This window comes from Mastomys coucha, unplaced genomic scaffold (assembly GCF_008632895.1).
Source record: "Mastomys coucha isolate ucsf_1 unplaced genomic scaffold, UCSF_Mcou_1 pScaffold3, whole genome shotgun sequence".
Lineage (NCBI taxonomy): Eukaryota > Metazoa > Chordata > Mammalia > Rodentia > Muridae > Mastomys > Mastomys coucha.
In genome coordinates, this window is record NW_022196909.1 from 64,771,526 (window position 1) to 64,787,264 (window position 15,739).

Sequence of the window (15,739 nt, forward strand, 5' to 3'; positions counted from 1 at the left end):
GGAGGGAGTGAGGGAGGGAGGGAGGGAGAGAGAGATGGCTCAGCACTTGGTACTCTTCAGAGGACACAGATTTAAGTCCAGCACCCATGCCAAGCAGCTCACAAACACCTGCAACTGATTCAAAGGCTCTAACGCCCTTTTCTGGTCTCCACAGGCATACAGGTGATAGCATGCAGGCATTTCCACATACACATAAAATAAAAATCAATATTAAAGGCAAGTCAAGGAAGAGAAAAGGGAAGGTCTAGTTTGTCTCAGAGGGTTTGGTCTGTAGTCCATTGATCCCATTGACTTTGGGCTTGTGGTGAGACAGCACATGATGGTAAGGAGTGGGTGGTAAAGAGTGTTCACCTATAGTGACCCAGAAACCAAGAGAAACAGCACCAGTTCCAATGTCCCCTTCAAGAGCACACCCCCTCCCCCATGGCCTAGCTTCCCATCCCCCATGGCCTAGCCTCTTCTCCACTCTGCCCCATCACATAAATGCGTAACTATATACCTCATGAAGGTGCCATCAGGCAGAGACCAAGCCATAAGCACATGAACCTTTGGGGGACATTGCAGATTCAAACTGGAACACACAGGAGAAGCCCCGACCTCAAAGAGGGTGGGCGGAGCATCTGAATCATCCATCAGAAGCAGATGCTGGGCTCAGTTTTCAGGATACAGAGAAAAAACTGGGAAGAGCCAGGGTCCCTCTGTGATGCTGTGCCCAGGTTAGACAAGAGAAGTCCACCAAGGAGGAAAGAAACCTGGCTACCCTCCAGTACGGGCCTCCCTGGGGATGAACTGCCACAGGCTATGCTGGCCTCTGTCTCCATCACTGACTGCCAGTCAAAGACCTTTGGCTCAGGTTCCAGCCAGAAGAAACTGGGAGTTCCTCTGCTAAGATTAGCAAACTTCTGGTTTATGCTATAAGGCTAGGCCCCCTACACAGCAGAGGCTGGCCTCAACAGTTTCCTGTCTGTAATTCCTGAGTGCAGGATTACAAACTTACACTGATAAACCAGGCCAGGATCAGCAAATTCCAATGTCCTGAGGGATCTAATAGCCAGGCCAGAGCTCCAGCCAGCTTGGGTGAGATCAGAAAGGACATCTGACCATGAGTTCAGCCCTTCCTAGGCCTCTGTCAAACTGCAGCTGACTCTGTGTCCTGATTTTAGCCTTGTGGGATTCTCTAGCACATGCTGCTGCCATCTGCTCAGTAGCCAGGCCAGCAAGGAGGCTGAGGAGCAGTTTCCAGCTCCTCAACAGCCCATCCAGCATCCCTGCTATGACTCGATGGAGACCCAGGTCTTCACTGAGCATCAAGAGCATTTGGAAATGGGAGAGGCTCAGCTGGCACAGACCCCACTGAAGCCAAGATGCACTGACAAAGGCCCATGGAGGGAGAGTAAAGAGGTCTCTTGTCTCTTACCTTAGATTCCCTCTTCTTGGTTTTCTGAGGTAGACATGGTCTCTGAAGAAACACAATCTGCTTGGTGGACACGTGCCCTTCCCTACAACACAGGAGCTGAAGGTGAGCATCTCCCCCAACCCCCAACACGCACACATCCTCTCTCCATGGGTGTAATCCTGACTTCCTGTAAGTAAACGAAGGCTGGTGTCTGACAGAAAACTGTAAGTCAGAGTTCCCACTCTTAAGCCAAGGGCTATCTTAGATGCCAACCAATTCTGCCTGGCTGTAGCACTGGTTAAAAACTCCTGTGCATGATAGGCAGTGGCAGCTGGTGCCTTGGTTAAGTGAGGATACAGTAGCAGATTAGCGAGTCCCCAAAAGAACCGAGTTGTCTTCCAATTCTGTCTTTGGTAGTTATGGTATGCTGCGCAGGAGAATAAAGACTGTGAGTTTAGCCTTCCAGTGTGATGTGAAGGTGGTACAGGGAGAACTGATGTATATGTAGGCTACTATGTCACTCCTACAGACATGGTAATGTCAAGCTAGCAGCAAGATGGACATGGTAATTAACTGACTCACACCTATGAGAAGAGGGATAGACAGCTCAAGGGCTGTGTGTCACAGGAGGCAGGGCCCCATGCTGTGCCTTGGACAGAAATAGTAAAGGTGATGGGGCGGGCGGCTCTCTCCACTTACGCACTTCTGTTCACCTTAACTCTTTTGTAAATGTCTCCGACTGCCTTGAGCGCAGAGATGAAGGAAGGAAGATCTAATGCTTGCACTGTATCTTTGCCAGAGCCTGGGTCTCCACCCTACTTCGAGCAGCCTGCAACTTCTCTGACAAAGCAGAAGTAAACACTCAGCCCAGACTTCACGCTGGGAGGGAGGATTCAGATAGACTCGCACATTCCCAGGAGCTTAGTCCATTCACCAATGTTAAGATGAGGGAGCTGGAATAAGTGTGCATCTCTGAGACAGCTCTGTGCACCCCTGAGGTTCACACCCCTCAGAGCACTGGGTCTTCCTGCCCAAAACTCATTCCCATCATGGTTGTGTCCTCTGGAAAGTAACTAGGGAATACTCAGGTTGCGGGACTTAGCCAGGATGAGATAGGTAGCAAATGGCAGACTTCCAGGTGTTTTCTGCTCCGCTAGCAGCCTCAGCCTGGAGAAGTCTTGGTCTTCAAAAAGCACACAGTGGTTCCCAGTGGCCAAACAAAATGTTGCCATAGACAGGCAGGGAACCATGCTGAGGACTGAGAAGACCAGAGGAGCCAGAAGAAGGGTCTAGGGAGGCCATGGGCTAGCACAGCTATTACCTCACTGTCTATGAGCCCAGACCCCTGCCATTGCCTGCAGTGTGAACTGTGCAGTGAGTTCATTAAAGGCAGAACCCTCAGGGCCACAGGGTAGGGAGATGAGAGAGGGCTATCACCATAGGTCAACAGAGAGGCAGCCAGCTGCAGGGTAGGAGCCCAACTCTGCCTCCTGAGGTCCTGTTTGGCTACTTCCTGCAATTGGGCTTCAGGTCTATGACAGGTCTTTCTGAGCCTCACTTTTCACCCATGAAATGGGAATTGAAGCTATGATTACAACCCCAAGAAAAGTCCGGAGGACTCAAAATATAAATGGGAGGTCTTTTAGCGTTTGTATAACAGGGCTCAAGGGACAATGGGCAAGCATCCATGAACTTGAACTTGAGAGGAGCACCACAAGCAAGGCCTGAGCCTCTGCCCCATGGAACCACTCACTGGTCAGCATCATGATCTCCGCCAAGTCCCTTACTATCCCAGGACACACTTTCCTTGGCTGAAAAGTGGATTTGAAATAATAACATTAATGACTCAGCAAGGTATGGTGGAATATGCTTACCATTCATAAAACTAAGGCTGGAGGAGTATAGACTCAAGGCTAGTCTGGGATAGGCTAAGATCCTGTTCTCAAAGGAAAAAACAAACAAAAATCTACCTCATAGGTCTTAGTCTTAGTGGCTCTGTCTGTCTGTCTGTCTGTCTCTCTCTCTCTCTCTCTCTCTCTCTCTTTCTCTCTCCTTCCCTCCCTCCCTACTCTTTCTCTCCATTCCCCTCTTCCTTTCTTTCTGACTCCCTCCAAACTTCCCTCCCTCCCTTTCTAAAGTAAGTCTCTATATACACAGTACCACCAAGCCCAGAACACAGAGTAGACATTGACCTACTTTACATCTGTTGGTGCACTGTCCTGCCAGACCAGGTAGCTAATCTCAGCAAGGCAACCCCGACTCACTGACCAAGGCTCTTCCATGTGAGAAGGGGGAGATAGGGGTGTGAGTGGAGTCCTGGGCCTGAAAGCCCCAGCCAGAAAAGTGCAGTGCCAGCCGGTGGGCCTCCTGCAGGACTAAAGAGATTTTCCACCTATCACGAACCATGACAGTAGTCATAAAGGTTGCCAAGTTTGTTACCTGGTAGTCTTGAGTATGGGTGTTGGCAGCACACAGGTGAGCTGCCATCCGTAGGCTGCCAGAGAGTTCAGCAGGGGCATGTAGTCGGTCTGCACCTCTGTACCCTGTGGAGAAAGGCCACCGTGAGCACTGCTATCACCTATGGTCACCTCCTCACCACTGGAGTCGATCCTCCCATTGATTCAACCAAGCAAAGCAAAGTCTGAGTCCCTGAGAACATGAGCTGCAGCCTTGAGGATTTGGGGTCAGTCTCTTCCTAGGCCAACATGGTCTGTGCAGTCGGTAAGAAGTGAAAGCTCACAGATGGATTCATTAATTTTGCTTTATTCTTATCTGGACAGTCTCCTGTGAGTTTCACTGAAGAGACACAATTACCTTCCTCCAAGACCCATTCCCAGCTCACCCGAGCAGAGATGCTCTAGTGTCCCGGGGAGTTAAATTACATTTGACAAATGATCAAGCCATTTGCATCCTGGGACCGAAGCTACACACAGAGCCTTACTGGGTTCTAAGCCCTGCCGCTCAGGAGTAAATGCATGCTGCTTGTGTTTTATTTCTAATTCGGGCCTGAGGACAAATACTTGTTTTTCAATTTAGAAGTACAGCCCCTCTGGCATAGGGAGATTCACTTAAGGTAAGGCCAAGGCAGTAGGAATCATTACAGGGACATCCTAACTGCATAGGCCTTGCTTCTAACTCTAGGCCCCTCACCAATGAAAATGAGGACCCTGCTCTTGGTATACACTGGACTCTCCATCTCTATTAACTGGCTTAGGAAAATGATAGGTCTCTATCCAGGTTCCTTCAACCTTGGTACCATGAACAAAAACCCCTGAAAGAAACTGTGTCTGCAGAACACAGCTTAGAATTTCAGTTCTGTAGAGAGATGAGAATGCTGTCCTCTAGGGGCTCGCCACCTTACCTTAGGCTAGTTCTAGTCCTTGGGAACAGCCACTGCTTGCCCACCTATTTATCCGAACTGACATCTTGTGACTAAGAAACAGAAATCTATTGCCATCTATTAACTTAGCAGCCCACTAGCTTCCACTAACCCAAAAGCTAAGGATGTCATCAGATAGCATCTTGGGCCTATAGAAAAGCTCCCCTGTTTGCTGTACCACCTCTCTGATGTACCCACTAATGTATTTTAAACTTGCCTTGATTTATGACTTTCTTTGCTCTGTAAAACTATAAAACGTCATGGAACTACCTGTATGCTGGGACCTGGAGTTTGGGGTAACCTAAATCTGTATTGCAAGGCCACAGTCACTCAAAATGGCCCCAGGATAAACTATTTCTTGTCTTTTAAAGATGAAGGCTTCGGTTTTGCCATATAGATTCATTTCCCTTGTTATCTGGGAGCTGTGCACAGAAGGTGAACTGCATCTATGCAAAGTATACACTGGGCTTCTGGTGAGCTGAGCTGAAGTAACTGAGTGTCTGCAAGAAAGCAAGGAACCTTGGCCCTAGTCAAAGCAGGCTTCCTAGCCAGTACGTGGTGGCAGGGCAGGCTTCACTTGGAGACACTGACTTTTCTTAGAGTAGGGTCTGAGGAGGCCACCTGGACTCTCCATCTCCCGGAGGTAGACTAGGGAGTCATGCTAGTGGGTCCGGATGCTTTGAACCTGGGAGCTGGGAGAGAGGCAGAGGAAATAACGTACTTTTTCAAATGGCTTTGAAAGTTTCTAGGACTGGGCACTAATGTCATCCTGAATTCTGGGTAACAAATCTATCTGTGGTTTTCTCAACTGTGAAGGTCAGGCCTAAGTCGTGACTTTTACACCTTGGTCAGGCAACTGTGGCACAAACCTCATGTGGGAATTTAGGGGAAATGTAGGTTCAAAGACAAGTCCCATTGGCCTAGGACTTCCGGAAGCACGCCAGAATCCATAGAGAGCCACTATTGCAATCTCTGTGCCACTGAGCAGGAGACTGCCACCTGGATAAACTCTGAAGAAAAAAAGGTGTCAATAATTTTGGAGCTAAAAATCTGTGAGCTGTCATTTTCAATTGAACCTTTCTTATCACCCAAAGGAAAAGAAAGACAGCCGTCTGAGTGTCTGTGAGAAATGCGCACTAGTGGGGAAAGGCGGGGGAAAGGCCAGGAGAGAATGGAAATCAGAGAAGGCAGGCCAAGAGACAAGGGACCACAAAGAAAAAACCGAATCAATTTACAGGACGGGTCACAAGAAGGTCTTTGCAGCCTCGCTCAAAGCCACAATCATGCCAGCCATGGCTTAGCAGGTAGCCAGCCTGACCCTCATTTCTGTTGTCCCTCAAGACGTAAGGACACCTTCCTTCCAGAGTAGTACAAGCTTCCGCTATAGTTGAAAGGAAGTCCTGTGGCTTCTGTAGCTAAAGATTTCCTAACCTTACCCTCACACTTCCAGCTTAAAAGACGAGAGGGGGGAAAAACAATTTAAATCCACATACTCAAGCTTTGCAAGGTTCTGATTACTTGGGCCTATCAGGGATAACCTTCCCACTTTATCAGGCACTGTGACAAGCCTACCACAATCAGACAGTAGCTATAGCAACCACGTCAAGCTTTGGCGCCTTCACAAAGCCCTGAGTGGCAAATGCAGTCTTTTCATTGGTGGCTGTAGCCAGGCCAGGTTTTTCTCTGCAGGAGCCCAGAACTGCAAGACAATGACCAACCCCTGCTGCCTGTGACCTGCGGCTCCGACAGGCCTCACCAGGGCCACTTCTATTTCACTCTGTCTTATTTCACTTTGTCACTATCTTGAAGAGAAAAACAGCAGGAATTCTCCCAAACATGCCCTCCCTTTGCCCCTGCAAGGGTAGGAAATGTCAGCGATGGGGCTCTGAATCACAAGGACCAAAAGGAACAGGGGACACACAGTAAATCTACAGAGCTGGGGACATTCAAGCCTGAGTGCTAATCTCTGAGCTGTCAATCACGGTTGATGAATAAAATACAGGCAGGAGGGGGAGGTGCACCTGCCGCTGTTCCCTCCCGCCTGGGCCTTTAGGGCTGGTTTCTGTTTAATTCATGTAAAATATGGTTTTCCTTAAGCATTTATCGAGGTCACTTTGCATATCGCTAATACAGTGAGATGGCCTTTCTAGAGTCAGATGAGCCCCGCCCCATCAGTAGAAGACACTTTTAACTCCATTAGCTGAGAAGGTGGCTGGAAACGGATCAGGAAGGAGGGCAGCTTTGATCTGCTTTTCAGTGACACTCCTAGGAAGAAGAAGAAAGCACCAACGGCTCTCGAAAGCCACCCTGCTTATCCTGCTTAGGAAATGAAAAGATGTCTCTTTCTGTAAGTCAGAACAAAAAACTTTAATTAACTCTCTTCTCTCCCCTGTTGGATACCTAATCTCCTGTCACACCTGGAGTGTTAAAAGAAAAAAAAAATAGAAGTGGAACATGTCCTGTGTTTTTTTTTTTCTTTTCTCCAACTTGTATAAAAGAAATTCATTTGTATTAATGGCCCTTTCCACTCTGATCCCCATTAGTTTCTCTGGTGTTAGGGAATCGCATCCAGCATAACCTTACCCTACCCCCCACCAATTGTTACAACAGCATGGACAGCTCACGAAGAAATACATTTGACCCTCTCTATAGGGAAATGGTAGGAGACCACAGACCGGTCCAGTAAGAAAGTCTATAACCCAACATCAATGTGCTCTTCTTCCTTTTTTGTCTGTAATTTCTATTAATTAAATCAAAAGTCAGACTTCTCTTTATTACAGCTTTATGAAAACTGCTCAGTGCAGGTCTTGTAATGAGCCTGGCAGAAGTAAAAATATTCTAAAGAGACTAATTTATTTCTCAATCATAAGGAAATCCCCACCCTAAAAACAGGACCATAAGAACATATCCAGGGCTTTAAGAAGCCCACTCCCCCTACCCCACCCTCCCATCCCCCACCGGGAAATCAGACAATCCCCATCCCACAGCCTGGAGCCCTGAGGAAGCAAGAACAGGCAACTGACTTACCTCTGTCCCAGCAGTTTTCAAAAGCAGTTAAAGGTCTGATACCAGGCCCCCTACCCTCCTTATTCTCAACTATTACAAAACGGATTCTCGGAGCCTGCAGGGAGTCTGCAGGGAGCCTGAGGGAGTGGTCTCCTCTACCCTCAGGTATAGAACATGAGCCACAGGGTTTGGGGCATCAAACTCACTGGCCAATAAACCTCCCTTGCTGTTCTGATGTCAGATGTCTAGTCTTCACTCTCTGCTCTGATGCCTTTCTTACATTTAGTGCTGAAAACCAGAAAGAGCTTCTCAGTGTGTCCACACAGACAGACCCTTTCTTGGCCAGTCATCTTTCTCCATTTCCATCTCCCATACTCATCTTTCTTTAGCTTTCTAGGGATCACTATACCTTCCAAGCTCACACTGTACGGGCTGGGTTTGTGTGTCAACTTGACACAAGCTAGAATTATCATAGAGAAAGGAGCCTCCCTTGAGGAAATGCCTCCATGAGATCCAGCTATAAGGCATTTTCTCTATTAGTGATCAAGGGAGGGGGAGCCCCTTGTGGGTGGTGCCATCCCATGGCTGGTGGTCCTAGGTTCTCTAAGTAAGCAAGCTGAGCAAAGCCGATGAAGCGAGGCAGTAAGTAGCATCCCTCCATGGCCTCTGCATCAGCTCCTGCTTCCTGACCTGCTTAAGTTCCAGTCCTGACTTCCTTTGGTGATGAACAGCCATGTGGAAGTATAAGCTGAATAAACCCTTTCCTCCCAACTCACTTCTTGGTCACAATATTTTGTGCAGGAATAGAAACCCTGACTAAGACACTCAGTATGACCCAGAGACCTCACCCATGGTTTCTAACAACAGCCCTTTCATCTCTATTCTGGTCCTTCCTTTGCTTCTCCATTTCTGTGTATCTGGCTTTATTAGCTCGAACTTCTAAACTTGATCCCCACAGCTCTCTCTGGTTTTGACCTGCTTCATGGGCCCCCTCCCTATCAAGCCTTTCTTCTGCTCTGCTCTGCCTCTCTACATACCTTCTCTTTCCCTTTGTCTCCGGAACCTCCTGACCACACCCTCTTCATCTCTCTGAAACTTGCCCTCTCTGTACCCCAGGGACAAAAGGCCGACCTATAGAGATCTAAGTACCAATGACTTTGGCAAACTGCCCTGTGCTGTTGAAGTTTACCAGGCAGCTGTCAGGAGATGGGGTTTGGCCCTCCCATTTCTGATTTAAGCATGTTTGTCTTGCAATGTCCTCCAAACCCTGTCTCAGGCCAGACTGACTTCCTAATTCTGTAACAAGGACAGAACAAAGGTATTGTAATCTTAAGGGCAGCTAATGGGCAAGCTACGTTCAATATAGGCTACCGACAGATATCTCATAACACAGAGATGATATAGAAAAGTCAGCTAATAGGATGCTTATCCATGTAGAGGCCTCTCTGTCTAGAAGTTTCCCAAGCAGTAATTCCAACTTAAGAGTTCCTGACAGGGCCTCCTTGGTTGATTTCTAGGGGTAAATGATTTACTCTGTATCTGCTGCTACATATACTCACTCAAAGCTCAAAGCATCAACTGATCAACGACTTCATGTACAGTATAAAGATTGACTTGTGTTTCCTGTAAGGTTTATCTGGAAATTTATAAAGGATCCTAGTTTAACAGTATGTACATAGGTAATGTTAATTGAGCACACTGTCCTGTGTATGTGGCTTAGATTCAGCTTTTTTTCTTTTATTAAGATGGTATTACATACCACTATCTTCTAAGCCAAGTGAGACCAGATGTAGCTGCTTATAAGATGATGGCGTCTAGGGTGCTGAGTGCAGGTGACTCTTTCCTAAAGTGAAGCAGCAGAGGACACCAGACCCTTATCCTAGGGTAGACGTGACTGTTCATATTTACTCTATTAGATGTGGGGATCCCATGGGCACCCATGCCCGATGGGGAATGGGCTCACTTTAACCATCCTCATGCTCACCATGAGCAAAAAAGCAATCATGTGTTCTGCTACCACATTGTTAAAGATATCCTGGAAAGAGCAAACACTATGTGACTTCATCACCTCCTTGGTTAATGTAATCATGTGGCATGCCCCAAAATGGAGGTATCCATAAGATGTCCCAGTCCTACTGAGTCCTAGGAGAATCACCGCACCCCTTCTTATACTGGGCTAAGGGGGTAACACCAGGCCTACAAGGTGTGATCTTTTTATTTGGGGTGTTTTGTTTAACGTTGACAGTTTTTCTATGATCTATTTACTAGCTTCTAAGGAAGCCTTAGGAGTTTTTCCTGGCCACCTATGTCCATCACAGGCCTATTAACAAAAGGGGCTAACACTTTCACATTTACAGTGACCAAGGCGTTTACTTCCTGTACTGAGGGAAAAAAATTCTCAATTGTTTTCTTAGGAATGCTCTCAGTAAGAACTGTAACAATCTTAATGGTAGGTCTCACTCTCACTTTGTGGGTGTTGCAGATGCTATCCCACAAGCATAGCACACTTCAAGGATGCATGACCAAAAGCTGTCTTACATTCTGTTATAACTGTCCCTTAGGCCTCAGACTGACCCTCCTCTGAGGCATTTTAACTGCGTCCCTTAGAGCACTCTACTCCCCCAAATCCCTAACAGCATTAGGGTGTTCTCTGCGATGGGATATGGGGAGCTAGACGGATTCTCTGACCGGCAGACAGACGGAGAGGGTGAGACAGACTAAAGATGGAGAACATGCATGCATGAAGGCTTCTTCCTCACCTGAGACAAGCCTCACAGCCTAGAAGAAAGGCCTGGCAGGCTCTTCTCCAGCAAGGAGGGCCCCTGCTGACAGACGGGCATGATGAGGTCAAGGCCAATCAGGATGCCACAGCTGTGGGCCAACCAGACAGCCTATCCTTGTTCAGACTGAACCAACCCTAAATTGTCGGGGCGGAGGGAAGACCCTTCAAAGACTAAAACAGAAAGAAGGGGGGAGGGAGGGAGGGGCAGAGACAGAGACAGAGACACTGGATTTTCTAGGCTCCCAGAGTTTCTGTTTCATGCAGGGGCTTTCTCTCTCCTGTGTGTGTCTTCTCTTAAATTGCTGACCAAGTATTCTGGACGCTACTCCCTATGTGGATAGCTGTGGTAGTTTGGATGAAATTGGCCCCATAGTACCATACAAGTGGCACTATTAGGTGCAGCCTTTGTGGGAAAAGTGTGTCTCAGTCTCTTCCTGCTGCCTTCAGATCAAGATGCAGAACTCTTGGCTCCTCCAGCACCCTGTCTTTCTGCAGGCTGTCATACTTCCCACCATGACAGCAACAACTGAAACCCCTGAACCTGTAAGCTAGCCTGAATTAAATGTTGTCCATTATAAGAGTTGGCTTGATCATGGTGCCTCTTCACAGCAATGGAAACCCTAAGCCACTGGCCATGCCTTATGGCTCTCACTTGGCCTGTAAAGATACTGGGGGACCCTTGCAATAGTTGATAGGGCCTTTTAACCACTCTGTAGCACCTCTCAGCTCCTTCCAACTGCCCATGTTTGAGTCTCTTCTGCTTCTCAATAAGCTCTATGCAAATACCTAACAGTCCTTCCCTATTCAAATCTAACTCTGCTGCCACCATGGGCTCCTAAATTGCCCCTCCCCTTTCTGGATCTTCACTGGCACCAATGCCCTCTGCCTAGCTAATGTGCCATCCAACTCTTGCCTCTCCTTCCTACTTGGGACTCAGAACTAAAACAATGATGGTTTCTTTGTATCTGTTAACCTCTCTGCCAGACCAGCATTTAGAAAGCCTTAAAGAAATTTCATATCAGCTGAACGCCCTTCAGGACCAACTTGATTCTTTGGCTGCCATGGTACTCCAAAACTGAAGAGGGCGGGACTTCATGACTGTTGCCAGTGGAGGGGTGGTGCCTGCTCCAGGAGCAACGGGGCTTACATAAATTTAGATGAGATTTAGTGGCTAGAAGGAGAATTCAACAGTCCTCCTTCTCCTCTTCCTCCTCCTCCTCCTTCTCCTCTTCCTTCTCCTTTTCCTCTTCCTCCTCCTCCTTTCCCTCTTCTTCCTGTTCCTCCTTCTTCTCTCCTTCCTCCTCCTTTTCCTCCTTCTCCTCTCCTCCTCTTTCTCTCCCTCCTCCTCTTCCTCCTCCTCCTTCTCTTCCTCCTCCTCTTTCTCTTCCTCCTCCTTCTCTCCCTCCTCTTTCTCTCCCTCCTCCTTCTCTTCCTCCTCCTCTTTCTCTCCCTCCTCCTTCTCTTCCTCCTCCCCTCCTCCTCTTTCTCTCCCTCCTCCTTCTCTCCCTCCTCCTCCTCCTTCTTTGTCTCCTCCTTCTCCTCCTCCTCTTCCTCCTCCTCCTCTGGATGAGCTCTTGTTTCTCTCCCATCCTGGCTCCGCCCCCTCTCTCCTTCCTTCCTTATTATCCTATTTACGTCTTTCCGTCTCGTCTTTTAAACATTTTACAGGTGTTCCTCCTTGATCTCTAGGTCCACTACACAGGTTGAAGCACAAACAATACTTCTCTTAGAGTTGCACCACACCCCAAAATTTCCAAATAGTGACCCCTCTGCCAGCAGAAAGTAGCCAGAAAGGAAACAATGCCCTCCTATATCCCTCATATGTAAAGGGTCTGGAATAAAGGAGATCTTCTTGCCCCAAAACCAGGGCTATAAAACAGGCCCAGGACTTCAAGAAACCTTCTGCCCATGGAATTCTGGAAATTAACCAATCCCATCACACAGCCCGGAGCCAGGAAGCACCGAGGAGGGGCATCTACTTACCACCTCTCTGTAGTTTCTAAGCCCTTCCCTGCTCCCTGGTTTCCACTACAAAAGCTATGTACCCTGCACAGCTGAGTGCTCCTGTATCCTTTGATGCTCAGCCACAGGGTCTGAGGGAACCAACCTCCCAGAGCAATAAAAGTCTGCTCTCACCATTCCAAAGTGGAACTCAGTCTGTTACTTCATTTTCTTCCACTGACTTATTCCTTTCAAATCTATCAGACTACTGAAACAATGGACCCTGAAGAAAGGCCCTCGACATAAGAGAGCTTGTCTCTCAGAGTTCACATAGCACTATCGCCTTGTCAGGCCACCTTACACACTGCTTGACTGATCAGAACTGCAGTAATATGGAGAGAGCTCTGAGTGCTGCAGATCCAGAAGCTAAGTACTTTGCCTTGGGCTAGTTTTGTCCCTGAACAGCTAGCCATTCCTTGCCCACCACTAAGCCAGAACTAACATCCAGCGACTATCAGATAAAACCCTTTTGGAATCTATGAACAGAACAGAGCACTAATCCCCATCCACCCAAATGCTAAGGATGTCATCAGGTAGCCTCTGAAGTCTTCAGGAGAGCTTCCCCCATCCTGCTGTAACTGCCACTTTCGTGTTTCCATGTCTTTAAATTGACTTATTCTGCGACTGTAAAACTTCGTGAGACTGCTTCCACATGGGAACACTGGACCTGTGGTAACCAACCCCCATGTTTCCTGGATGGTCCTTCAAACTTGGCTCTAGAATAAACTATCCCTCACTCTCTTTGAGGTGGAAGCACAATGAGCAGTCAGTGGCGGGCAGGAATGCTTACTTCTTGGCCCTTCACTTAACTTTAATCTTCTTTCGAGACCATAAAGAGGACTTGTGGGGGGGTTCACTGGATCACTCTGACTATCTTCCCAATATGCTCACACTGAACCAATCTTCCTCCCCACTTCTCTCTTGCCCCTGCTTTCGACTATTTAATTGGCTATGTGAGGATGTGTGGCCAAAGCTGGCTTAGGGCACAGGGTGTGAGCCCAACGTTCAGTCTGCGTTACACTGGGGCATGCCGTCTTTCTTATGCCATCCTTTATTCTCCTGACATTTAACCATCACCACTCCATCTCCCTAATGGTTACAGGAACTCATAATTAATGTAGTCTACACATTACAGTCTATTTTATGCCACCATCCATCATGTCCTTCAGTGGAAGACACCATTTCTGGAGCTCTCTAAACCCTGATCTGATCTGGTCTGGCTGCTTTCCATGCCTGTGTCTTCTTGATTCTGGGATCGGATGATTTGTAGGTTTTGTTTCTAGTTTCCTTCCCACTTTGCAGGGACATCATCTCCGAGGAAGCCTCCCTAGCAAGCAGTGCCCTGGAAATCATTTGAATCCCTACATGTGCCTTTATTTTTAATTGACAGTTTTGAAACAGAAGCCTGGACCGACATCTATTTTCTATGTAAAATTTTACAAGTATTATTTCTAGATATTAGATATTGTGATACACACACATATGGGTCATATAATCTTTGCTTGGTAATAAAAGGGACTAGTGAAAATGAAGCAGTTTTTAATATAACATTCTACAGAAAGGGACACTGTCATAGAGAAAGGCAAAATAATGCCTGGCTAGCTAGTTTGGTGCAAGGCAGTTGTTTTTAAAGGTCTGGACCTGGAGAAATCCCTGCCTTTTTCCCCATAGGCCAGACGTTAGTGATTCTGACTCTTGCACAGTCTCCTTCCTAAATTCACAGTCCACCAGAGCTCCCTTCCTAAGTCCTGGGTTCTATACGTTTAAGATGCAAGGGCTTACCTAATGAATAACTTGGGGCATGAGACAGCCCCCCTTTTGTGCTCAGCCACCTAGCAGACTGCCTGTAACTCCCAACTCTCAGACTTCAGACAGAAGCAGGCACCAGCCACCAGTGGGACGGAGAGGGGGCTCGGGTCTCCTCGTGTCTCCTCCTCATCTGTAACTGTTAGATGAACTCTCAGCACACCGTGTACTGGAAATAGAACCAGAACACTTGATTTCTTACAACAAAGTATGTTCTACCAAAAATTATTTTCTTCCAAGTGTAACCTGTTGTATTGTGTTGGAAAACTTTAGGATCTTTAAACATCACAACCTTTTGCTTTAGCGTGAACCTTTTTAGTCAAGACTGCACACCTGGGAGGCATACACTCTGTGGGTTCTTGTCCTTCCGTTCTGTAAAGTGGTCTCTTTACAGCGCCGTTATTGGAGGTCCTCCCCATTCTGTCTTCCTGGGCCGACTGCTAGTCAAAGTCATTGTTTTAAGCTAATTACCTTGCTTCTCCTACCTTCATAAACTATATTTATTGTACAAGGCTTTCTCCCCTTCACTCAGCCTTTTTCTTATGCGTTGAACATTCTCCACCCCTATTTAAGACCCCAAAGCTTGTCTATCTTCCAAGTCTCCCCTTCTTTTCTATAGAGGCCTACTTGTGTTTCATGAACACTAGTTAATTGTGTATGATCCCTGAAGTACCATTACCAGAGGCCTAGCTTATCACATGATGCGGAGCTTTACACCACATCCTGGCTTTCCGCACTGCAGTGGGCGGCTCCTCCCATCCCCTGTGCTTTACACCAACCACGTCCTGGTTTTCTGCGCTGCAGTAGGCGGCTCCTTCCATCCCCTGTGCTTTACACCAATCACATCCTGGCTTTCCGCACTGCAGTGGGCGGCTCCTCCCATCCCCTGTGCTTTACACCAATCACATCCTGGCTTTCCGCACTGCAGTGGGCGGCTCCTCCCATCCCCTGTGCTTTCTGTCCCGAAGAGTTTTCTCACTAAGGCTGGAGCTTCTTCCACTTGACAATTTACATTCCTACAAGCACCCATCTGATTTTCTCTCTGTCTCTGTGTCTGTCTGTCTGACTCTCTCTCTCTCTCCTTTCCCCTTTCCCTTTCTGTGTGTGTGTGAGAGAGAGAAGTGGGCTCACTATGTAGCCCTGGCTGTCCTGGAACTCAGACCAGGCTAGCCTAGTGCTAGTGCTAAGGGAGAAAGCCACCACACCAGTCTCTCTTCTCTTAGCGTTCTTGCAAGTGTCTCTCTGTCTACACTTCCTCTTGGTCATTAAGTTCTATACACAGAACTAAGTTAGTGACTGCTGAGCCATTTTTCCCCAAGAGAAATGCAGGGTGAGGTCCTTAGTAGTTTCTGCATTTTTGTTACCTGGC

At 47.6% G+C, this 15,739-nt stretch overlaps 1 protein-coding gene across 3 annotated transcripts in view; it reads right to left on the minus strand.

The window, feature by feature from the left end:
* Positions 1–15,739, minus strand: part of Rftn1 (raftlin, lipid raft linker 1) — a 200,699-nt gene that overhangs the window by 7,447 nt on the left and 177,513 nt on the right. For all 3 annotated transcript variants that reach the window (XM_031348247.1, XM_031348248.1, XM_031348249.1), the window contains exons 8-9: positions 3,836–3,939; positions 1,418–1,499 (exon numbers count right to left, since the gene is read on the minus strand). In XM_031348247.1, coding sequence (XP_031204107.1) covers positions 1,418–1,499; positions 3,836–3,939 — 186 coding nt within the window. The remainder of the gene's footprint in view (positions 1–1,417; positions 1,500–3,835; positions 3,940–15,739) is intronic.